Here is a 26,835-nt window from a genome sequence, read left to right on the forward strand (position 1 = left end):
TCTAAGTTATTCAACTTAGGAGACATTACACATACCATTTAATCTAGTCTTGTTCCATTTTGTTCAGGGATTAGAAACAGGATCTGAGAGGTAATAGCTGCCCTTGGTATAATAAAAAGTACATGGGCATAATTTTCCTGTGAGAAATGGGTAATCAAAAGTAAAAATAGTGAAAACAAAGGGTATGATTAGGTACCTGGGGCCAAGTTATAAAGGCACAAGAGGCACAAAGTAGAAAACTAGATGTCTCCCTTATATGAAAAGAACAACAAAAACCAGAATAAAATAAAACACCCAATTCAACATCTAAATCCTTCCCCAATCTCAGCCACTTAATTACCGTTGTAGTCACTTGACCAAAACAGTTAAAAGTTTAAATACAAATACAAAAAACACCCCAACCTTGGGTGCTTACTTTTAACAAGTATGTTAAAACAGTGAGTTCTGGGGGAGCAATGTTTTCCTTCTATTATGCCCAGAAGAGTGGGTACAGGAGGTCATTTGATTAGAAACCTATTTTAAAACATAAACAGCCTTCGGACTTCTTAAGGCTTCTGACTTCTAAGAAAAGCCTTAACTTATCAAGCAGTGCATAGGGACAGTTATACCTTAACAACCACTGCCCAGAAACTAAAACCTGAGTTATGTACAGACTAGTACTGGTACAAGTGCCAGTCATCCTGGCCAGTCCCTAGTAGGACTATATATAGCTACTGCAAAAGAGGAAAAAGATTTAATGGGAAAAAAAGAAAAGTCATTTAGATCAGATTCAATTTGTGCTATTCTGTGTTTTTATTCTGGGCCATTTCCCTAACCCAGTCCCAAATATAACGGTGGTTAACTGCTGGCTTGATACAAATAGCATATCAAAGATAATTCTGAAACAAAATGAGACTTGGGTTATGTATTAGAAAATAATAGTTAGGGGATAAAGATCGCTCACCCATTAAGAGCATTTATTGCTCTTCCAGAAGAGCAGGGTTTGGTTCCTAGCATCCTCATGGTGATTTACAACCATCAGTAACCTCAGTTCCAGGGGATCTGATGCTTTCTCCAACCTCACAGGCACCAGGCACACATATGGTGCGTATACATCCACACAAGGAAAAAGTTTATACACATAAAATAATGTCATGCAGGATAATGTTATTTTTGAGGATACATGCTTGAATACTTAGGGATTACAGAGTAAAGTAAAAGTATTTACTTTTAAATACATTGGATCTGGATGTTGAAGTATATATGTTTTTATGTACATATGTACACATTTAATATCACTATCAAATTCAGGGTGGTGGGCACATATGTGATCACTATACCATTGTTCTTTGTCTTCTTTTTGGAAACATGCTGGTCTCTAACTTGTATGCAGGTGAGGATGACTCTGAACTCTCGCTCCTGACTCTCAGATAGGATTACAGGCATGCACTATCTCAAGCAGCTATACTATTCTTACAACTTTGCTGCTGCTCAGGTTGGGCCACTCACGTCGAAGGTCATGTGGGCCTCAGCCTCACAACAGTATTCCTTGCCTCAGATTCACAGGTGGATTATAGGTAGGAGACACTATGTCTGGCTTAACTTTTAGGATTTTTCTATCTTCTGGAGGTGGAGTTCTGGCATTTGTGTCGTGCTTGATTTTGTGCGGGCACCAAACTCGGGTCCTCTGAAAGAGCAGTGTTTGCTCTTAACCATCCCTTCAGCCTCTCAAATTTCTAATATCTGAAAATTCTCTTCAAAACTTGGTGTAAGGAAAGGAAAGAGGAGTAGTAAGAAAACCTTACCCAAACAGCATTAGAAGTCTGTGCCTCAATCGCAGCTACATCTTAGTATTCACTGTGTTCTTCATGCCTCCATGCTACCACCTAAGTCATTTCTGTGGGGTATTATTATTATTATTGTTTTTTAATTATAGTCCCAGCTGTCCTGGAGCTTGCTATGTAGACCAGGTGGCCCTGAACTTAGAGATCCTCCTACCTCTGCTTTCCAGTCTTATATCAACAGTTACTAGACTGAAAATCCCATCCCATCAAGTTTCACTTTTATATTCAAACCACAGTTTCATTCTTTTATTCAGAGTTTAAATTTGGGTTTTCAAAAACATGTTAAATAGAGTGAACCTAATGCCAAGTTTTTCTAAGACAAGAACATAGATTAAACTTTAAGTTAGAAACAGTAATATAATAAAAGTATGTTCTTACAACATTCTTTAGTTGTTCTAAACTAGCTCAGACTACAAAATGTAGGTTAAGATAGTGCACTTGCCATCAAAACGGGAAATTTTATTTGGCAGATACTTTATACTTGAAGGGTTAGATTTCATGCAGAGTGATGAAAATACAAATCTCTTGTCTGATTCAACAGTATAATTTTCACTAAACAAAGCAAAGCATGCTGGAATGCTTACTGACCATCCTTTAATAAATTAAACTTTATATCCAGCATATATTTAAATTTATAAATCTCAACACCCGCATTATAAACACTTGAAGTACTATTTAAACGGTTCTGCTGTATAAACTAAGAATAAAGTTGTTTTGTTTTGTTTTTTAAATAAACAGTCTGTGTAGCCCTGGCTATCCTGGCACTCACTCTGTAGACAAAACTGGCCTCAGAGATACGCCTGCCTCCGCCTCCTAAGTGCTGGGATTAAAGGCATGGGCTACTACTTTAGCTAAGAATAAAGTGTTGACAAATATGTATGTTGGACTTAAACCAAGGATAGAACTCGCTCACTTGTACATTCCAAAGCCAAAGCTCAGAGCAGTCATCTGGACCACAAGCAACAAGGTAGCTGTCATCTGGACTCCACGCAATGTAAGAGACACCATAGGCATGTCCTTCTAATGTTTTAAGCAGTTTTAGCAGATGTGTATCCTAAAAAAAACAAAATAGACAACTCGGTTAACTCCCATCCCAAAAAGCTACCATTTTCTAGCACTTAAGTACATAGATGTTCTCACTTATTCTGAGACCTTTCTATGCCAATCCAGCTTAAGCTCAGGCAGCTTGCTCCATAGAGATTCGCTCACACCTATTAATCACCTACTCTACAGAGGATATTGTGTACTGAGAAGGAATATGAAACTTGTCACAGAACCTGCCTTTAGGAAATTTGAAAGGAACTGAAATGAAAGTAAATATGCACACCAAAAAACTACTTTTTAAAGATCTGAATAACTTCACTGACAAAGAGAAAATACATCCTCTTAAGAGTATATAGTTCAACAGTTTAAATGTATTCAGTCTTGTAAAACAACCATTATCTAATTTTATAACATTTTTATCATCACCCCTAAAGAAATCCCTTATCTTTTAGTAATCATTTCTCTCCCTGCAGTTCTCAGAAACCACTACTTTGTTTTTTATTGATCTATCTATTCTGGATAGTTCATTTAAGTGAAATTAAACATGATACAGTCTCTGGTAGTTGGTAGCTTCATTCATTCCAATGTCTCTGTTCAAGCTATAGGGTATCTAATTTTATTGAGTAATATTCCATTTTATAAACACACTTTGTTCATTTGACTTTTACCTTTTTGAATATAAAGAATAAAATGGTACCGTCATGTCAGCGCAAGCCTTTAACCTCAGTACTCAGGAGGCAGAGGAAGGTAAATCTCTGTGAGTTCCAGGAGAGCCAGTGCAGTTATACAGAGAAACCCTGTCTCAGCCCCACCTCAATAAAAAAAGAATAGAATGGCTAAAAATAAGCATGCATTTTTCTGTGGACTTTTGTTTTTTCTTTTTTTGAGACAGGGTTTCTCTGTGTAGCCTTGGCTGTCCTGGAACTAACTATGTAAACCAGGATGGCCGTGAACCCAGAGATCTGAAGTGCTGGGTTTAAAGGTCTGTACTGCCACCACCCGGCCTGTTTTCAATTTCTCTAAGTATATACACAACAACAGAATTCCTGGATCATTTGCTGTCTACTACTTTAAAACTGACCAGCTTTTCCACGTGACTGCATCATACTACACTTCCACTAACAAATCAACATCAACCCTACTTACGAATATTCATCTACCTCATTAAGTCTTTTATCATCAATAATGATATCAACACAATATCATTAATAACAACATAACCACCCAGGGAAGCAAATGGGAGTTTTCGGAAGATTACGAAATCTGTGTCTGGGGCTTCCTGACTCTAAGGCTGTACATACAATGCAAATGGGTAAGTGCCAAAGAGCTGACATGCTCACGTCACAGTAACAACTCAATTTTATATCGTCACGTAAAAATGCCAACTTAGGAACTATGTAACAAAACATAACGTGTTAAGGAGGGTGGGAACAGCTATACTGATGAAGAACCAGAAGGAAAAGACTCAAGAAACAAAATAAGCCAGAAGTTACACACACACACAAGTCAGAACTAAAGAGAAGAGAGGAGGATACTCTGAATGATGCCCTAAATTCAATCCCCAACACTTAGGGGTGGGACAGAAAACAAACTCCAAGCTTCTGTTTTAAGAATTAAAAAGAAAATAAAGTAAGTTTTAAAAAAATCTAGTAATATGTTTTAGGTATTGGACTAGAGCTACTGAGCCCAACTCAAAAATATATTAAGATTTACTCTTACTTGCAGAGGTCAGAAAAGGGTGTTGGGTCCATTGGAGCTGGAGTAACATGAAGTTTTGAGTGGTCTGAATGGCCTGATATTGGTGCTGGGAACTGAACTGGGGTCCTCTGGAAGATCAGGAAATGCTCTTAGTCCCAGGCCATCTCTCTAGCCCCTTGAGCCTGATTTTAAGCCTGGGATAGGAAGGTCCATGTGATGTATTATAAGGAACTAGAGACAGGTCTGAAACTAGTCTGATAAGATTAAAATCTCCTAGCTCCAGAAACTGAACTGTGAGGTGGACTGTTCACCACCCTGGTTATTCACAGGCCCCAAGTCTCTCTCTCATGACAGTATAGTCTAACCCAAGATCATGAGAAAAACAAACATCGAACAACACAACTTCTGACTTCTCTGAGGTGCTAAGAGGCATCACATATCTGAAGCTGATCAACAGTTCACACTGGCTTACAGTCTTTTCTGATTAAAGAACAAAATCTGGACAAAACAGTACTCCAGATAAACATAAAGATTTGCTTCTAAATTAATAATAACCTCCTTTAGAAATAGTGCTGGGATTATAGATATGTATCACCTCACCCAGCTGAAAACTAATTGTTTTATTCAGGCCTGTTTGAAAATGCCTGTTATTTCAGTACTTGGGAAATTAGACATAGGAACACCATAAATTCAAGGATAGGCTGGGCTGGATTACACAGCAAGATCCTGCCTCAAAAAACATGGGAGAAAAGGAGAAAAGAGAAAGGTGGGGAGGAGGGATAGAGGGAGAGACAGGGAGAGGGGAAGAGAACAAGAGGGAGAAATCAACTATTTAATATACCCCAATAAAAAATAGCTCCATAATGGATAAAGACACTGCTCTTTCACAGGACCTCATTTGACGTCCCGCACCAACGCAGCAGCTTCCGTCCGTCTAACTCCCAGTCCCGTGGGAGCCAACACTCTTCTGTCCTCCACAGAAAGTGTGCACAGACGTACATGCAGCAAAACACCCCGTGCTGTTGATTTCCCCCAAGAACACGGTCAACTTCTCAAATAGTATTTGAAAAGTACTACCATATCAAGAATTAATCAGTCTCAAAGTACGTTGTATACACAGCCATCTAAAAATCACCCTCACATTTCAGATTGTAATCTATGCATTAATTCTGCATTTCTAAGTTAATATGGTCAAGAAAAAAATCCTTACAATTAATACCTATTACATTCTGCATACCAGTAGTTCAAGAAAAACTCTGGGAAACACTGGCATACAAATCTAAACTCCTCAGCAAAAGACACAAAAGATTTGCTTTACTAAATTCACCTCCTGGTCTCTCAAAAGGCACTAGGCTGTTCCTAACCAGTTTTGCCTAAGTAGTTCTTTGACCTTTCACCTAAAATCTTTTCTTGGTTTCCTTAGCTTTCTAGATATAGCAACAACTCTTTTAAACTCCCACTGTCCTTTATAGACTAATCAGGGCTTATTCTCATATGTTCAGCTGCCTAGATTAAAAAAAAAAACCTGGCATACAACAGGCATTTTATATTGGCTAAAATAAAGTGGGCATCTCACGCATAGCTGCTAGAAAAACAAATGTAATAAAACCCCTTAGAATTCAGAGGCCATGAGTTGATCCCAAACTTTTCTAGTGCTATTTGCAACAACTTAAATTATTTAGAAATATTCCTCCTATCAGAATACCCTTTTGTCTCCACATAGCTCTATTAAGGTACTTCTACCTATAAGGTTCCCTTAAATCCCCATAATAATTCAATTGAATATAAACATAATGCTTATTTAATTGCATTTTATAATCCTTTGATGGGGTTCTTTTTTTATTATATATACAATGTTCTGTCTGCATGTACAGAAGAAGTCACCAGATCTCATTATAGATGGTTGTGAGCCACTATGTGGTTGCTGGGAATTGAACTCAGGACCTCTAGAAGAGCAGCCAGTGTTCTTAACCTCTGAGCCATCTCTCCAGCAGGGTTCTTATTCTTAGCCTGTCATCTAGAAGAAAGTTTCCATGGACAGAAGCAAGGTCTTGGATAAGCAGTGCCTGAAATTTAGTATTTCATCTTTTGTTGTTGTTTTGAGACAGGGTTTCTCTGTGTAGCCCTGGCTGGCCTCAGCTTCCTGAGTGCTGGAGCTAATCCCATGTTCAAGCACCACCCAGCTTTCTTCCATCTTGAATGTAGGGAAATTAACCAAGTTAATGTCTTAGTAACTACGGTGATGAATTGTTATAAAGCTACCTCTTACCTTCTGCTGGGCCTCGCAGCCAAAGTTAATCCTACCTTGAGGTCACTCACAGCTGCAATTCTACTCAGCCCGTTTGTTTAAGCTGCCTTTAAAAGAGCAACGCAGCAAGGTGTGGTGGCACACGCCTTTACCCCGCGACTCCCGAGGAAGAGGCGGGTGGAGCCCTTTTGAGTCACAGCCAGCCAGAGCTCCACAGACAGCCTGCCTCAAAAACCAAACCAAACAAACCAAAAAGAAGAAGACAATACAAGCAACCAACCTCACCTGCCTTGCCTTGGATTTCCCAACCTAAGAGAATGTACAGCTGCGATTTCAAGTTATGTAAGCTTCCATGCCCAGACCCAAAGTAATGGGTCTGTGTATGTATGCTGTGATAATCATTTGCTGAAAACAGGGTGAAAGTGACCTAATAACATAAATATCTACTATAAATGCTGGAAACAACATACGGAAATTACTTGATAGCATTTGTTTGTTGTCTGGGTCAGTTGGAGTCAGTGACATTATTCCTTGTTAAAAAAAAGAAAAAAGAAAAGAAAGAAAAAAAAGCAAGCAATTAGGAAAGCTGGAACAGTGGTGCACGCCTGTAATCCCAGGCAGAGGCAGGCAGATCTCTGTGAGCTCCTGGCCAGCCTGGTCTACAAAGAGTCCAGAATAGCCAAAGCTACACACACAGAGACTGTCTCAAAAAAAAAAAAAGTTTTTTGTAAAAATATCTATTCTTCTGTTCCTTCCCCATGTGATGCTTTTTGTGCTGGTCATTAAAAAAACAAAAAGGCAAAAGCCCTTTTTGGGAACAGGGACAGACACACAAAACAGCATTGAGGCTGATTCAGACTCACACAGAAGACCGGGACTCAAGGGAGAGAAAGAAGTAAAGAATTAATATCTGGGCTCATTGTTGGTTAAATTACCCTGAGGAAAAATGCTTATTATTTCTGTTCCTTAATGGACACCAATGAATTGTCTGTGACTGAGTTTATCACTAATTCATTTAAACAGACACAGTATACTACAGTACAAAGAGTTATTAGGTAGTACAGTAGATAACAAAATATCCCTTAAAAGAAAAATTTCAAATTCTTTCATATGATTGCTGCAGATACCATACAATGTTATTTGTTACTAATTCAGAATGCTGACAGTCATTAATTACCTACTACAAAAACTATTTAATGTTAATAAAAAAATATTAGGGCTGGAGAGGTGGATTGCTCTTCCAGAGGTCCTGAGTTCAATTCCCAGCAACCACATGGTGGCTTAGAACCATCTGTAATGAGATTTGGTGTGCTCTTCTGTCATGCAGGCATACATGCAAATAATGTTCGTATGTATAAATAAATCTTTAAAGAAAATAAAAGAAACATCATATATCGTACATATTCATTCTATATTGAGAGCCTACACTTCAATACTTAGGTTCCTTAAGTAATTAGCATAATTTTATATGTATATGTGTAAATGATATATATATATAGGTAAGTAGATAAACAGATGGACAGATAGGCACACTGGCTATGTATTTTGGCTTGTGTATTTAACAGTACCATTTTAGGACAACCAAGAAGTTTTTAAAATTGTTAACTAGGTATTATACTACAAGCAAAGACAGACCTCCTTATTTGTAGCAAAGAACGCTGTGGTTTCCTGCCACCAATTACAGCGTATCACAGGTAAGCACTAAAGTAGTACCTGTCTCAAATTTGTATTTTTCCTTCTATGGTGGCTTTAAATTATTTGCAGCCAGGCAGTGGTGGCGCATGACTTGAATCCAGGATAGCCAAGGCGACACAGAAAAAAACTGTCTCGAAAAACTAAAATTATTTGTTGTGTGTGTTGTCCGGGCAGACACTTGTGTGGAGGCTTACATGCCATGACCTGCATGTCAAGATAACTTCCGAGTCAGTTCTTTCATCCTTTAAGTAGGTCCCAGGGAGGAAAATCAGGTCTCCAGGCTGGCATGTTCTAAGACTCCTTTCTTGTTTATTTGGCTAATAATATTTATCAAGAGGCAAAAGCCGTTATTTTAGCTTTAAACCAAGTTTTATTACTTTAGATGTTAGGTGAATGGCTCCCTAACCTATTTGGAATCAGATTTTTTTTTTATTTTACTAATAGACAAAAATGTTTGATTCCTTAAAAGAAATGAACACACGTATTTCTACACTGTCTGTAGGCTTTCTAGTGGTAAAGACAATTATTAGTAGAGAAAACTTATCACTTAAAAATCCATATGCAATAATTTTCAAGTATTATCATTGGGGAAAACCAGGGAACACTGCACATGAGATCTATTAAACTATACTCTGGCTTAACATTTCTATCCTAGTTTCCTCATCTCAAGATTATATTTCAGCACCTCCGAGTCACTCAGAGAATTAAACAATCAACTTAGCACAATCTCTAATATTTAACACTGAACAATTAGGGTAATATTAATCTATAAACATAACAACAACAACAAAAAAGTATAGACAAACTTGATCAACACAATAAGACATGATGATACAGCTCTAGATCTGCCCATTGTTCAGAAAGGCTGGGGCAGGAGAGTTTTGAGTTCCAGACCAGACTAGCCTGGGAAACTAAGGAAGACCGTGACAAACATGACTAAAAAGGTACTTGCAGAGGACCACCACTTAGACATATGTATATTAAAAATAGGTAAGCAGCTGGATGGCTGGATGGCGGTGGTGCATGCCTTTAGTCCCAGCACTCAGGAGGCAGGGGCAGGGGGATGTCTGAGTTCGAAGCCAACCTTGGTCTACGGAGTGAGTGTTCCAGGACAGCCAGGGCAACACAGAGAAACCTATGCCAGAACCAATCCTCCCTAGCACCCCACCCCCAAAAGGCCAGTGAGTTAAGATTCAAAAGTATCCCCTCTTGGGGCTGAAGAGATGGCTTGGCACTGCTGCTTTTGCAGAGCACCTTGGTTTAATTGCTGGCATCTACACGGTGGCTCACAGCCATCTGTAACTTGGATTAGCTGCATTCTTCAGGCCTGTGCAAGCAAGGCACACATATGATGTAAACACACACACACACACACACACACACACACACACACACACACACACAATGCACACAGGCACATGCTGTGCCAACATACACAGTAAAATAAATAAATTAAAAAAAATAAAATTGCCTCTGTTTGCAATCTAAGGACTCTTGCAGGAATACATACCGGATCAACTTGCCATATGATAACTGTGGTATCCTTTGATCCTGTTGCTAGTTTAGTGCCATCATTAGAGAATTTACAGAACCACACTTCATTACAATGCTCTGTAAGTATCTGCTGAGTGTAACAGGGGAACTGCCTCCTAAAACAAAGAAATTCACACATAATTATTTTTTCAAAGCATATTTTAGCAATAATGAAAAGGGCATTTAACAATTGGGGAAACTCCTTTTGGAGATCACATTATATACCGCAAGTATAAATATGATTAGATTTACAACTCTCAAGAATCAAATTTATTTTGATATGTTGAAAAAGAAAACACGATGACACCAGGTACTTTTTGTTAAGCCAACTCTAGTGAAAATCTCTATATAAAATCTTCAGAGAGGGGCACAGGAGGAGATGAGGAAGGGGGCTACAGCTGGGATACAAAGTGAATAAACTGTAATATTAAAAATAACAATTTAATAAAAAAAAACTTCATACTTTTTTGCTGCCTTCTGCAGGCTTACTTGCCTTCATATAATTATTATTCAGGAACTATGTTTACCCACTAGATGAATGACTTTAGTTGGTTGTCCAACAAGGATTAAGGAATAATGCAGCATTTTCAAGCATTTACAATCAGGTAAGCTACAGTTAAGACTTGGTATAAGAAAAGAAAATGGGGGAGGGCAGTGAGATGGCTCAGACGTGCTTGCTAACAGCTGAGATTCTGTCATCCCTAGAACACAGGCAGTGGGGGGGAGAGGACCGGCTCCTGATGCTGCCCTCTGCTTCCACCCGTGCCGTGACACACACGCAGGCACTAATAATAAGGGAGAAAGGGGCTGGCTCAAAGGGTAAAGTGCTGGCCTGTGAAGACTGACAACCTGGTTCAATCCCTGGGACCTGTATGGTGGAAAGAGTAAAAATACCTCTTGCAAGGAATGTGTCCTGAGTGTGTTTTGCCTGCATGTATGTATATATCATACACATGCCTTGTGTACCACGTGGAAGCCATGACAGGGTGTCAGGTTCCTTGGAACTAGAGTTACAGGTAGTTGTGAGCCATCATGTAAGTACTGGGAACCAAACTCAGGTCCTCTGCAAGAAGAGCAAGTGCTCTCTTCATCACTGGGCCATTTCTCCAGCCCTTCTACCCCATTTTGAGACTCCTTCTTACTAGTGTAGCTCAGACTTGTTTGAAACTCTTCATCTTCCTGCCTCAGTCTTCCAAGTAAGGGGACTAACAGGTAGGCAGGATCTTGCCCAGGTCACACTTTCAAGTTTATCTCCAACGACTTCAGTGACTTTCTCTGTTTTCCACCAATGAACAATAGGGGCAGCATAGTGGTGTGAGCCTCAGGTCCCAACACTTGGCAAGTTCCGGCCGGAGCCCAAGAAACCGGCATGGCAACACAGCAAGAGCCAGCCCTGGTCTCCCAACAAAACAAGGGGTGTCGGCACCCACACAGGAAAGGAGTACACTGTGACCTCAGCTTTAGGAAGTAACACCTGGCAACTCTAAACTTTTACACTACTTCACTAAAAACTGCTTTAATATTCAACTTGCTTTTTTACTCTAAACCAAAATAATGCATACTTGTGTCTTATTAAGCACTCTCCTAGGTGCTAAGTACTGTCTGTGACAGTTTCCACAAGATATTAAGTTTTATTTTTGTATATGGCTGTTCTGCCTGCATTTATGTCCATGTACCAACTGTGTGCACTATGTCCACAGAGGCCAGAAAAGGGCACTGGACCCCTGGAGCTGGAGTTCTAGACTGCTGTTAACTATGTGGGTGCTGGGAACCAAACCTGAGCTGTCCTCAGGAACAAGCATCCTTAACTGCTGAGCCACTGCTCCAGCTCCAGGGCACTAAGTCTTGAAACTAATGACAAGAGAAATGCTTTCACCCTGTAATCACAGGCTCAAAGAGCCAAGTATCTTACACGATTTTCACAACACTTTCAAGTAACTCAACTAAAATTTGAGCCAATGACAGGTGCACTATCTTCACAAATGTTAACTTTAAGTAATATTTTTCAAAGACTGAATAAATTTTTTTTTAATTTATTTATTATGTATACAGTGTTCTGCCTACATGTACACCAGCATGCCAGAAGAGGGCACCAGACCTCATTATAGATGGTTGTGAGCCATTATGTGGTTGCTGGGAATTGAACTCAGGACCTTTGGAAGAGCAGCCAGTGCTCTTAACCTCTGAGCTATCTCTCCAGCCCCATAAAATTTTTTATTAAACATTTAAATGCCTGAAATTGATCACAGTAACAAGATTCACTTTGATTAGCATGCTACCTTTTATTAAGAACTCAGAATTATCAATCATTTTGTCTATTGAAAGCTGTCACTTAAAATCAGCATTTTGAAAAATTTAGCATTTTGACTAAATTTAATCTTTAAATTGCATCTACAAATATTTTATAACAATCCTGTATTAAATAATTAACACTTATAAAACAGCCTATGAAAAGGTAGTTTCATTAGTTCTGGTGTAAAAAAAAAAAAACCCTCAGAAAATTATTTCTTTTTTTTTTTTAAAAAAAAATTCATTCCTTAATGGTCAAACTAACCCAAAAATATGTGCACTGAAAATGATAAAAAACTGTGTACAACTAATAAAAACTCTTTAATGTTTACTTGGGTTTTTCAAAGTCATAATTCAGCTATTCATAATCAATTCTCTATTCTCCGTGAGGAAAGAATGAGTAGTTTTAAATATTGACATGTAATTTCAGAAAATATCTTTCTAGCTCCAATGCCAAAATCTAGTTTCTAGAAGAAAATAAAGCAGATGGCTAAAACTTTTCTTTTGAGAAGCTCCAGCTAAACTTAAGAATTGAATTCAGGCTCAAGTTTCCAGTTTAGCAACAAGGAGTACAACTTACTGAATTAATGCCTGGTGTTATTTAGTGTCCTTAAAAATTTACCTATAGAAAGAACAGCTGGGAATAGCTCCTGGTTCTCTGGCTTGTTAAACTGGGTAGGTAGGTCCTCCCTGAGACTGAAAATGCAGGGGTGGGAAGATGTCTTGGCAGCTGAAGTTCTTGCATCAAGCAAGAGGTTGGGAGATCAGATGCGCAAACCCCACGTATTGCTAGGTTGACAGGGCAGCGCACCTGCAACCCCAGCCTCTGCCCGTAGAGGCAGGGAGCAAGCTGGCTAGAAACTTGCTGGGACTGGTGAGCTCCAGGTTCAATGAGACCCTGTCTCAAAAGATAAAGTGGGAGAGCAACTGAGGAAGACTCTAATATCAACCTTGGGCCGCCACACAGATGCACCTCCACGTACCTGTGTCCCACACACGAGTGCCCACACACGTGAAAACACATTCATTCAACCATGCAGAGCATACATTTTTTTTCTTTTTTGAAAAAGAAAAAAATAAAAAAGATAGAACTCCAGTATGAAAAAAAAAAAGACTTGCAGGTCTTGGGTAAGAGGTAGAAAAAAATCTATTGGATCTGCTATGTATAACCAGACAATAACCAAACTGCACTCAGGTCAAAGTCTCAGGACATCAAAACTGTAGCTCTGGACTTTTTCCAATAGTCATCAGATGTGGGTAGTATAACTTATGGAAGAAAGATGAGGCAAAAAGCAATCCTAGATACACGATTAAAGGGATAGATAGGGAAGACAGACCCAGGAGGGATCAGAATATCAATCAAGAGCCCGGAATATTTCTTTCAAAGAAGAGTGCTCAAATACTATAGAAAGCTCAAGATAAACTGGAAAGCAGCTGCTGAATTTAACTGTTCTTCATCAACATGAAACTCAAGCTTTATGTTCTGTTTTCTCTATAGGTATTAATGCTATACGAATCTGAAGAAAAAAAAGAACATGGACAAAAGAACTGTACAGCCAGTAATGATGTGAGGAGGGTGGTGAGCAGGAGGGTGGTGAGGAGGGTGGTGAGCAGGAGGGTGGTGAGCAGGGGGCACGAAGCACTACTACACACGGAACACTGACAGGCCTACGCATAGTGCTTTGTCTGCACAGCTGTCTGAGCTCCACCCAAGGAGCAACAAGAACTCTTTCAGTTCTAGCAAAATTCAGAGTGCTTTATACATGAAATGATGAGTATCCAGTCCCTGAGGTGAAGGGTGGAAAAGGTAGACAAGTATTTGCTTATGTCAGTTCCACAGATCAAGAATTAAGGAGTAAATGGGGGGGGAAGGGGGGGAAATCCTTTTCTCATGGGATTCTGTTTCTACACAGGAAGGTTTCTGACACTTCTGGCCCCATCAGGTCTAGCTGTCGCCTTTCAGTGTTCCCAGCAGAAATGCACTTATGAGCCACAAAGAGACTGTGGTTTACAATTTTAAGTTTCCAACCTCCTAGAGGAGCTATGAAACAAGGGACTGACCACAGCACCTTTCTGTCTATGATAGCCCTCCACCTCAATTTAAACAACAAAAAAAATTCTTTAGAACATTTCCCTAATAAGTCAAAGAAGAGTGTGAAGGCATGAATGCTGTGAGGAGTGAGCCGTGTGAGGGTGTGGAAGGGGCCAATGAAAGAGAATCACTAGTCACTTCCTAGCTGAACTGCAGACCAAATCAGGATCCAGCACTTCAAGACAAGCGTCACTTTTAAGGCCAAGAGCTCAAACAATGTTTTCTTACAAGTGTGGTGACTGATGTCACAACTATACACACAGGCAGACTGTAGGGCTGGGGGTGCAGTTCAGGCAGGGCTTGTGACTAACATCTGAAAAGACGTAGCACCAAAAACCAAACACAAAACCAAAGTAAAACACCTGGTTTAAACACATCTAAGAACCATCCTAAATCATTATCTAGATGCTTCGTAGTATTTATGGTTACTCAAAAGATCCTTACCAACTACATATACACTTTCATTAATGAAATTCATTGTTTTCATTAATTCTTCAATGAGAAAAAATGAGTATGTGGGGGCTGGAGAGGCGGCTCAGTTTTTAAGAGCACGGCTGCTCTTCAAGATAACTAGGGTTCAATTCCCAGCACCCACATGGCAGCTCAGAATTGTCTTAACTCTACTTCCAGGAGAGCTGACACCCTCATAGACATACATGTAAGCAAAACACCAATGCGTTTAATAAAAACAACAACAAACAACAGGAGTATGTGCACTACAGCTGTCTAATTTCTTTCAAAGAATTTGAAAGGATTTACTTGCTATCCTGGTATTTTAAAGTTCTGATTTAATTTTGAAGAACATCATTAAAATAGAAGGGCTTTTCTGTATAACCCTTCCTGACCTGGAACTCAATCTGTAGTCCATGCTGGCCTTGAACTTGCAGAGATCCACCTGCCTCTGCCTAACTGGTACTAGGATCAAAGGTGTGTGCCACCACTACACCCAAAGACAAGCATGAACCCTTCCAAGCTCAATTGTGCGCATGGGTGTGCAAACATACACAAAGTTAATGCCTGTTATTCTAACCATTTTTGGAGCCCTCCCTTCATTTATAAAATCAGAACTTGGATTACAGAAAAGTATTTCCAAGGCTTTTTATATGCAGAGAATTAATTTGGTACACAGTTATAAGCTACTGAACATAGAAGGTGAACCAAACCCACAGACAGGGATATGAAAAATTGGCCTTTGGGCTTCAGCTCCCAACTGTGGCTTACTACATAAACATAGGTTTATGCATTAGAAACTAATTTTATGATTTTTTTTTCCCACTAAATTTCAATTTTAGTAGTCCTGGGTTTCACTGTGAATAAATGGCAAATCATATATGAACTGTTATATAGGTACACAAAGAAACCCTAGAAAATGTTCTAGTAAAGTTCATAATTTTATCTGTAAAATGCTACCATTTGAAAATGTAAGAAGTTTCCCTCTTACCTACTACAAACATGGTCTGTAAGCAGAGACGTGGAGTCTAGGCTACTGTCCAGTTTGGTATTGTGGAACAGGCACCGGTCCCTTTGTAGCTCCACCGCCTGTCGCAGGAGGGCCTGTAAACGCCGTGGGGGGAGCATCACTGATGGCGGTAAATAGGCTTTAATAAAAGATATTTTAAGAAAGAGAAATAAAAATAATAATAAAGTATAAAATGTATTTAAGACATTTACTCCTGTTGCACCTTTTACCTCAATATTATTGTTTCCTTTCCACAAACAAGCTCTAGGGAGAGGACGTAGGTTAAGTTTTGAGTATTTGTCAAAAGCTACAGTGATAACTGCCACTAGAAAAGAACAGATAGACCGGCTGTATTTTATAGGGAGAGTTTTGGGGTGTTGGGGGGAGACACCACATACAGAAAAATACTACAAAATTAAATAAAAGGAAGATGAAGAGACAATCCAATGATGATTATGTATCAGTAACTGACCAGTTTACGAAAAATCTTAACAAAGAATAATCAAAACACTGACTGGCTAACATCCAGTGGCTACTTAATGCCAATGGTACTGTAGAAACTCACACAACAGTGTCTTGACATCAATGTATTTCAACCCTCTTTTGCATTTCTCCAAGATAAATGGAGGGTATATTTTCTGATTTGTGAGATTTCCACACACTGCAGCATGATATAACAGCATGATTGGAATAGAAAGGAGATATTTTATATAAAGATATGGTAAAAATGAAATCCCCAATACTACTTGAAAGTGATGTAACACAGCTAAGAAAAAAATAAAATAATTTACCTAAAGAAATCCGGTCACTACTAAAGAAAAAACAAAAATGTAAAAATGCTTGTAACTTGAAGCTTTGGTTCACATTTTGTCTCCAAGCTTAGTATTTTCCTCCAAGGGAAACCTTGAGAGCATCGATAAACAATACAAACACAAGGAGAATGCTGAAACCAGCCTTCTCACTGACTACAGAGGTTACAACTGGTGAGTGTGAAAATCTTTGGTTTAAAGGGCTCTTTAATGGGTTCCTCTTACTCCACACACACTCCGTAGAAGTATAGCTACATACAAGCTTCCAGCTGATTTCCAGTACCTACTTCTAAACTATAAGGAAATAAACAACAAAAGTGACTCTCACTCTGAAGCTTGTCCAGGAGTTTGGACCGGGAAGCTGTCCCCTTGCCTTCCCATTCAGCTTTGGCCCGTAGGTCTTCTGCATGGCTACACATCAGATACCTGCAACAGAATAGGCAACACATCTCAAACTCCATTCTTTGTAATATAAAAAGCAGTTTGTTCTATTTTCACAATCAAGTTCTTGCTTACACAAATCAAGAACATTTTTACAGTGAACTCAATTTATTAATAATAAATCCGGCACCCTCATGGAGCTATTAAAAGGTAGTATGGTATTACCTAAATACTCACCTAGTGTTATAGACGTAGCTTATTCTGTGCTAGGTCACGTTCCAAGTTCTCAGCACATGCTTCATCAAATGTCATAACCACCCACATGAAGCAAGCACCGGGACTCTAATTCCATAAATGAAGAAACTGACACACTGAGAGCTCAGGAAATAGTTTTTAGAGGAGGTAGGCAACTTAGGAACAGAGAAGCCCAGGCATGCAAGCTACAGACCTTGCTCTTCACCACTGGGTTACTTGTCTTTCTACTGCACGTACACAAAATACACACCAAAACAGCTCAGCGGCTAGGAAGATCATTGAGTGGATAAGAATGCTTGCTTGGAATAAGGACCTGAGTTCAGGTATGCAAATAACCAGGCAGGGCTGTGTATGACTAAAACCCCAGCATCATTCCTCACTATGTGCAGACAGTGGCACATAATGTGGAAGTTCCCGAACTCTGGGGAACGTATGAGGATCTCTTGCAGGAAGCATACCTCCAACCTAGCTTTTCTTAGGGGAACATGACTGAAGAAAAGAAGTGAAGGTCTTCATTCAAACATGGAGGTGAGATCTGGGAAGGGACTCTCCTGGTGCTCTGCCACACATCCTGTCACTTGTATAAAGGACAAGCAGGCAGGGTAACTAGGTGCTCAGTCTGCTCCCTGCCTAGGCAAGCCCTTCCTTCCCCTCCTTAATAGAGGAAAGTGTCACTGAGCTGGTAAACAGAGCTCCTTATCTTCTTGCTACTTAGTATGGATTTATCATTTTGGTTAATGAAAAAAAAACTGTTTACAAAGTGCAATTAATTATACTTAACAAGCCTCTGGAGAAACTAGAGACTATAAATACTGACACTACAATAATTTTGGGGAGCCAATGAGAGGGCTTTGCAGGTCAAGGTTCTTTTAATACAAGCCTGCCTACCAATCCGAGTGCAATCCCTGGAACCTGCGGGCTGAAAGGGAACCATCTCAACAGACCATCCTCTGACCTCTACACACGCACATACACAACACAAGTGGAAAAAGAAAAGAAAAAAGAATGTTCTGGGAGAATTAAATATTAGTAGCTAAATGGGAAAATTGTTTACTTTTTGAAGTTTGCAAATTGACATTGCAGATTGGCACAGGCCTACAACCCAAGCTGCTCCAAAAGCTGAGGTAGCCAGGGAAGCTAAGAGACTATCTCCAAATCAAAAGGTAAGCGCTGGGGAAATGCCCCTCAGTGAAGGATGCTTACTGGCAGCACATGAAGTCCCAAGTTCAATCCCAGAACTGCCCCAAATGGGCAAAACTATGGCTGTTTCTGTGCACTTTACAAAAAATCTGCACTATTAAGCCTTGGGTTTCAGATGAATGTGCTTATGCAAAGTGGCACAGCAGAACTGAAAGGACACAGCATTGGCAGGAAGTGACTTTTTCTTTCAAGATCATTTCAAAATAAAAACTATGCATTAAATTATATGATCTGGACACATGTGATAGCACCTTTAATCCTAACACTTGGGAAGCAGAGGCAGGTGGATCTCTCTGAGTTCTAGGCCAGCCTGATATATATTGCAAGTATCAGGATAGTCAGGACTTCAGAGTAAGATCAAGTATCAAAAATAAGTAAATATATGTATGTGTGTGTGAAAGTCTGTGTACATGTGTGAGCTCTCCATTACCAGAGCAGAAAAGACAAAATTATATAAATGCCATTTGGCTGGCAAAGTCAGATACCTATGAATAAGGTAATTAGAAATAAACTGTCAGCCATGGCATTGAAAAATCTAGTAGACTCCACAAGACCAAGAGTCAACTCCCCTGGGCCCACATGGGCTTACTGAGACTGAAGCACAAACCAAGGACCATGCATGGAATTAACCTAGGACCCCTACACATATGTAGCTGGTGGGCAGCTTGGTTTTTACATGAGTTCCCTAGTAAGGGAACCAGGGGACCAGCAAGTAGGGGCTGTCTGAATCTGACATGGGTTCTGCTGCCTGCTTCTCCATCACTTCCCTCTGGCAGGACTGCCTGGCCCGGCCTCAATACAAGAGGATGCATTCAGTCCTGGTGCACCTTGATGTGCTGGGGTGGATTGGGGGCTCTTCTTTTCTGAGGAGGAGGGGAGGGAGGATAGGGGAAAAGATGGAGGGAAGGTGGAACCAGGAGGAGAGGATAGAGGGGGCTATGATCTGGATATAAAGTGAAACTTCTGAGACCATGTTATATGGTAGAAAAAAAAATGATAGGAAGAGAAAAACAGAACAAAGAAGAACTGATCTGAAGACAGGACATTCGGGCTGGACAGGCCTATTAGATATACACATGGAGACTATCAAATAGGCTACTAGAGATGGAACATTCAAGGATTACTAGCACAGCTGGATCTGTGAGTTCAAGGCCAATCTGGTCTATATTTTGAGTTACAAGACTGCCAGGGCTGCACGCTGAGACACTGAATCAAAAAACAAAAAACAAAAAACAAAAAACAAAAAAAAAAAAAAAAAGAAGCACCACCACCATTAGCATACAGTACTACAGGCACAGAGAAGAATGGGGTCATTTACTAAAAGAAGCCCAGGTTGGTGGCACACAACTTTAATCTTAGCTAGGATGACAAAGGCAGGCTCATTTCTTATAAATGTTAAGGCAGCGTGGTCTACACAGCAAGTTTCAGGCTAGCCAAGTCTATGTAATGAGACCATGCCTCAAAATAAGTAAAAAATACAACAGAAAACTAAGGGCTATAGTTACAGTTAGATGATTGATGTTTATGCCCTTTATTGATTGTTGTGATCCAAAGCCATGAAGCTTTTTGTTTGTTTGGTTGGTTGGTTTTTGAGATAGGGCTTCTCTCTGTAGTCCTGGCTGTCCTGGACTCGCTTTGTAGATCAGGCTGGCCTCGAACTCACAGAGATCTGCCTACCTCTACCTCCTAAGTGCTGAGATTACAGACATGTACCATGGCGCCAGGCTGAAGTTTGGTTTAATCTTTCTTTTTGAGAAAATTTTGAAATAGTATCTCATTGGCTATATGGATTTCTTCTCCTTTTCACTTACAAGCATCTCAAATCTCAATGTACATAGCTAAATTGCTTGTGCTCACATAAGTGAAATATATCCAGCACCAAGAGAATTTAGCTTTATCTAGGTACTTTCTATCTCAGAAAGAAAGTTAATAAAATATAACTTTGGCCAATAGTAGGCTTTTACAAAAGTAACAGCCTCTTCACAAATCTGATCTAGGAACTCCACGTCCTTACCCACTAAGAACATGGATGCGTTCTGTATTGTACTTCAGCGGTGTCAGCTCACAGCGTAGAACTTGAAGTGCCTCCAGGACCTTGCCATCCTCCAGGTACTCCAGGTACTTCTGCTGCAGCAGCAGAAACTTCATCCTCTGACATGACAGAAAGCAGCAGTCAGGGGAAAAAGTTGATGGAAGTTTCAGAAAACGTTTGTGCCTAAACAGAACAGTAGAAACCATCTACTATGCCTTCTGAAAATAATTTCATAAAACTTCAAGATGACTCAAAATATTCTGGTTTACGAGTCGAAGTAGGTTAAATATGACTGCTCAAATCTGTACATCAATAAAACTCTAAATGAATGATCCTCAAGTCAGGATCATTAGTGACTGAGGCATCATCAACGTTAAGAAAAGAATATGAACACTGTTCTATTTCCTTAGAGTTTTACTATCAACATTTAAAACTATTCCAAGAATTCCAAATTTGCTTTTCAAAATTTCTACCAGAACAGGGCAGTGAGAAGTCTTATGCAACAAGCTCTGAAAAGACTGGTGAAGAAAAAAACAAACAAACAAACAACCCAGTTAATGGAAGCGTGACTTGAAAGTCACAATATAGTGCGCTATAGCTCAGTGGTACAGTGCTTGTAAAGTATGTAGAAATTTGGATTTGATTCTAACTAACACCACAAAATCAACAGTAAAAAAAAACAAACAAACAAACCCAACAGCAACAAAACCCCCAAACTAAACAAAAAAGACACAATGTGAAAGAGAAACTAAGGGGACTGGAAGGTAGAACTGGTATCATTAGGGATAAGGGTGAGAGCGCCAAACTCAGGCTTCCCAAGTGCACACTACAGGCTGGCATGCAGAAATCTGGCAGTCCTGGGGCTAACCAGAGTGAGCACAAGCTCCCTCACTGTCTCTGTGGTTATAAAGACATGCGTACATCAGAAGGCGGGATTTGATGGCCTTTAGGAAGATTCAGTATATACTAGGTTTGCATATTTCTAATAATCTGTTTACTAATGTGTTTAGCAACAAAGCACGGATAAATTATTCATTCTTTGCCCACAAGGATAAAGCACTTTTCAGTTATGAGACACTTTATTTTTTTTTTCCCAAAGGGAAACTGTCTGGCTTTAATATTTTTAATGTCACATTATTATCTTACTCTAAACTTGAAAGTGATGATCACAATCCTAGCTGTTTTTTGCCAGACAAGGGCAGTCTCTATTAACTCTTCTATGTGGAGTGTCTTTTGAACTTTAAGCCTCACTGAGGAGCACTGTTGGAAGGAACCCCTCACACCTGATACTTGTGCTTCAGCAAGCGAATGCTCATCACACTCAAAGCTCAGCGGGAAGTGGAAGAGCCAAGTCCACTTTAAAAAACCCAAGTTGCTACAAAATGGTGTCCAGAAATTACCATGTAACAACAGAATTAAGATCAAGCACTATCTAGAAATAAATTACTGGATTATTTTATTGTGTCTCAAATACAACAGTTTACCTAATAAATCTTCACCTGACACTTGCATATCAAAAAATCATTTCTAGAGAAAAAAAAAACCCTCTTTATACAAACCAGGCAACTACTTAAACACATCCACTGTAAGACACATTCCTTATGTTTGTTATGTAATCCACTGTGAGATATACTTCTTATATGTTTGGTAGTCTAACCATAAAGCTTTAGGTAATACACACACACAACAAAAACAAACAAAAACTTTTAAACTGAGCCCTACTCCTGTAACTAGGAAAATTGCACTTACCGATTTACACATAAAGTTAGACTAATCCAAACTTCAGAAACAGACTAATTACCAAGATGCATTAAAAGCATGTTGCATATGTATCCTTAACCTTACTTTTATATGTTAAAAAAAAAAATACTTTCAAGTGCACCAGGAGACAAAAATCCCAAAACTAATTTTAAAAAATCTTAAAAAGGGGGGGGGGCTTATATTTCAACTTATAAGGGCTATTGCCAAAAAAAAAAAAACCAAACAAAAAAAAACTTCATTTTCTACATTATCTGCACACTGTTGAAGGTTTCATTAATTTAGTGTAATTCAAACTTAACATCACATGTAACTAGTCAGCATGAAGTTCATCTCATTAAATTTTCTCAGCATTGGGAATTTGGGAAATATTTTTTCCCGTTTAATTCTTGGCAAGTCTTTCAAAATGTTTTATTGATCATAAGGTCCTGTACCCTTCTCCCTCCCTCAATACAGTGTGTACAGTGGACAGGGACAGTGCCCAGATACTATTTCTCCCTTATTTTCTCATCAAGATTCTGACAGAATATGTTGCTGTATTCTATGGAGCAAAGATGGGGCACAGGATATAAAAGGAAGGCAGACTAAACCTTTAAGCGAAGCCAATACAAACACATATTTCTGTATATACAGAGAATGCTATAAAAGCAGCACAAGAACATTTTTATGAGTCATTTCATCCAAATTAAGACAATGAACACCCTCAACTGGGCATCAAAGCTTGGCCTAGTGCATGACAACTAATGTGCTGCTAAACAAACATAGCTAAAGCACGTGTTGAGGAAAAATGATGTTTACCCATCTGAAACTCAGTTCAAGTATCTCCCATAAAAACAATGAAAGTGCATTTTACCTTCCTAAATTTAGAGCTCAAAATGGAACATAATCTCAAAAGAAAGAAAGAAAGGAAGAAAGGAAGGAAGGAAGGAAGGAAGGAAGGAAGGAAGAAAGAAAGAAAGACCTTTTTAAATGTACAAATGATGCTCATTCCAGAGAAAGTTAAAAATCAGGCAATACTGAGGCTTGCTTAGAAAGGGATCTTTTCTTTTTTTAAAAATCAGAAACTTCTGAAAGAAACTAGAGGACTAGAAGAGGGATGAGGAAATTTCCATTTTCCATTAGACCTCTATAAGACTATTTCAGGACTATTTCAGGTCTCTGATGATTTTTCAATGTCTTTGGGACAGCAACATTTTCATCTTTTTCTTTTAAAATCTAATAAAAACCTGAAAGTGAAATTTTTTTCTTGGACCCTCCCATACCTTACCCAATATCTGAAAGATGTTCTTTCCCCCACATTATCAGACTGAATTTTAATACTCAAGAAAAATGCAGAAATAATAGTGTACATAGAGCCTAGTTATTGAGGGCAGTCTTCTAACTTTAGGATGGCTTTAACTCTGGAATAATGTTATAAGCAAATTTGCCAATTAAATCTTGATTCCAAGGAAAGGAGAAATAAATTATATTTAAGCTATGGCTCTCAAGGCTCTTACTTGACTTTATGAGTTAATCTTTGTATGTCAAGTCAATATTTGTCCATTATTGTTAAGATTATTTCCATTACATTAAGAAACAAAAGAATGAGACTTCATAAACATACAGCAATTTTCTGTTCTTGTTCTCAAGAGCCCATCCAGATTTCTCAGACATGGCTAAGCATATCAACTCAAACTGAAAATGTTGATTCATGACTTTAGCATCCAAAAAGCCCATAACACCTGCTTTTCTGAGTATCATTTACCTGGAAACCACTGTAAAGTGTGGGGGACCGGGGAGAGTGAGGATAGTAAACTACATCAATAAAAACATTCAGGTTTAAAAAGCAAAGTTCAGCCTTAAGGCTAGGGATGCAGCTCAGTGCAGAGCACAGCTAACCCCAGATGAGGCTCTGGCTTCAGTTCCTATCACTGGAAATAACAACAATGTGCAGTTTGAGACTATAATGCCATCAAGTGTCTGGGTAAGTAAGTAATTATGTTAAAAACCCACAGTTGCCTTCTAAGATATCATTACAAGTTCCAACTTATATTAAATGATCTTCTAGCAATGAATGAAGTTGGGAAGGAATAAATGGTATCAGAAAGGTGAAGAAAGGCTTCAAAAAAATGCTGAACTGAATCTTTTAAAGCAATTGATTCTTCAATGCTTAAGGGAGACAAAAGTTGGACCCTTTTCTTTTTATAAATACCTAAACAGTTTGATGGTGTGAGGCTCAGCCAGAGATTTAATCTTCATCTTTTATTAGATCCTAGAATGTTCTACAGACTGAACAGGCTGTAAAAAGAAAGGATTCCTCCTTATTATCTATAACTACCTTTCTCCAATTTACATGTTGCTTCTATTGAAGTTTCTAATGAGTCATAATCTACACCCAAGCAGAAGTCTCAAGTTACAATCAATCAATTTTTAGAAGTGAATCCATTAAATTTTTTACTATTAGAGTACAGACACAATTTGGATAAACTTAGATGAAAACATATCCAAGAAATCACATCAAAATACTCCACAAATAATTTCTTTATATCCACCAGTAAACCCCAATTCTTATTTTGGCCATTTTATCTTCTTTGTTTTAGCTCATTCAGTTTGAGCCAAAAATTTGTGAAGAACTGCCCAATTAAAATATACTCTTTTTAAACCCCAAACATACCAATTGAGGACACTATTTCATGAAAAATTAATCCCTTCAAATATAAATGCTTAATTACTTTGGCTCATTTTTTTTAAAATTATACTATGGAATTGTTTATTCCTCAAGTTAAATCAACTGGCTTAATATTACTTTAAAGTTTTTAATTCGCTGGGGATTTATTGAAAGAACAAAACCATTAATGTAACTTAATTCACATTTGTCATACTTTAGATCTTTAATTTGCTTGAAGTCCACCTTCTAAGATTTTATTATTGTACAGAATTGTATAAAGAATTTGAAAGTATTTTGTAACAAGTTTTTTTTTTTTTTTAAGGAAAAAACAAAAAAACCCATGGCTCTATTAAGTTTGCAGACAAAGGTAAAAAAGGTTAATGTTTGACCCAATTAAAAATAAAAGAACCAAAATGTTAATAGTTACTTACTAATATTTAAGGAACAGCTCCCTTCTCCACTTCCTATTCTCTCCTTCTTTCCCTCCCCCACCAGACAGGAAACAGTTTTGACAATAAATGAATCAGCTAGACCTTTATAAGCCAGCAGCTGATTCTTTATGCTTTCCAATCACTGGCACTTAAAACAACAACAACAACAACAAAAAAAAACCAATGTAGCCCTTCCTAAAGAATTAAAAGTCCACCAGCATAAAAAAAACAAAAACAAAACCCATAATGGTTTATGAAAGAAGCTAACAGGATAAACTATTAAACTGGTCTTAACAAGAAAATACAGATTAGTAAGTAGGACCCAAAGTCAAACCTGCAACTAAACTTCGCAAAGTAACACATATTATACAAAATTTGACACTTGTCAATTCACCTAAGTTGAATTAAAGACACAGTGGGCACACCAACAGTAATAACTTGGCTTAACTATGTAATTCTAATGATCAAAAAATTAATGCACCAGCTTTAGGCTGTATGATATTACACTCAAGCATATTTTCTCTTTAACAAAAAACTGGTTCTCTGAGTAATATAAAAGTATCATCTATCCTTGACTAACAATATGAGGCTCCTATCAACAGCACTAAAAGCAGCAAGATCTTTAATTATTTTATAAAGCTTAAATTACAAATTATTTCAAATGACACATTTACTAAGTATGACTTAAGATAAAGTTCATAGCTTACAACTATAATAACTCATCCTTATTTATAAATTATATAAAATTTACTTTCAAGCCTTTTAAAGATCAGATGCCTATAGTTATCAATAACCTAAAATAAGCATAAATGTGAAACTAAGAACAAAAGTGTATTTACCACAATTATTCCCAACAACGTTTGAGAGATTTCAAGTGCGCCTCTTACCACAATAGCATGAGGAGAATGCACTAAAGGCTTTAGTTCATTCAGGTCATTTTCTGCCTGCAAAAAATTGGTATAAAAGAAAAACAAACATGTCACAAAATTCCCATCAAATACATAATTTTAGCAGCAGTCATACAGCTCTATGCCCTACTTTACCTTATCCCAGTCTCCTTCCATGACATGATTTCGGAATTTGGTAGCAGAAGGATGCTCTAAACGACATCCTGACTCTTGCATGAGGAGATCAACAGTCTGGCTGCAGGAGAGATACAGTGTGAAAAAGACCTGACCAACTTAAGGGACTTACTCTTCCTAATAAGCGAATCTCTACAACTTCATGAAGAAGAAAAATAGCTCTAAAACCCCTCATTAAGTAAATAAATGATTTAAAATGCCACCTACATTTAAAGTTAAAAACCTTTATTGAAATCAGAATTAAATAAGTTCTTCCTACTTTTGTAATTTAATGTTTCAGAAGTTGAAAGGAGTATACAATTTATAAATGTGTGCTCTAACCAATTGGTCAAATAAAACTAGGATCCAGACACTATGGC

At 38.4% G+C, this 26,835-nt stretch overlaps 1 protein-coding gene across 4 annotated transcripts in view; it reads right to left on the bottom strand.

The window, feature by feature from the left end:
* Wdr26 (WD repeat domain 26) overlaps positions 1-26,835 on the bottom strand; it is a 44,075-nt gene that overhangs the window by 14,840 nt on the left and 2,400 nt on the right. For 2 of the 4 annotated variants that reach the window (XR_009584667.1, XM_021633627.2), the window contains exons 2-8: positions 26,438-26,537; positions 26,234-26,338; positions 20,541-20,677; positions 17,019-17,116; positions 15,864-16,020; positions 10,019-10,157; positions 2,737-2,877 (exon numbers count right to left, since the gene is read on the bottom strand). Coding sequence is in view for 2 of the 4 variants with exons in the window: in XM_021633627.2 (XP_021489302.1) it covers positions 2,737-2,877; positions 10,019-10,157; positions 15,864-16,020; positions 17,019-17,116; positions 20,541-20,677; positions 26,234-26,338; positions 26,438-26,537 (877 nt within the window). In the remaining 2 variants the exon portion in view is untranslated. The remainder of the gene's footprint in view (positions 1-2,736; positions 2,878-10,018; positions 10,158-15,863; positions 16,021-17,018; positions 17,117-20,540; positions 20,678-26,233; positions 26,339-26,437; positions 26,538-26,835) is intronic. The other 2 variants (XR_009584666.1, XM_021633630.2) reach the window with 1 other exon arrangement.

The sequence above is a fragment of the Meriones unguiculatus genome, chromosome 11, assembly GCF_030254825.1.
Source record: "Meriones unguiculatus strain TT.TT164.6M chromosome 11, Bangor_MerUng_6.1, whole genome shotgun sequence".
NCBI classification, from domain to species: Eukaryota; Metazoa; Chordata; class Mammalia; order Rodentia; family Muridae; genus Meriones; species Meriones unguiculatus.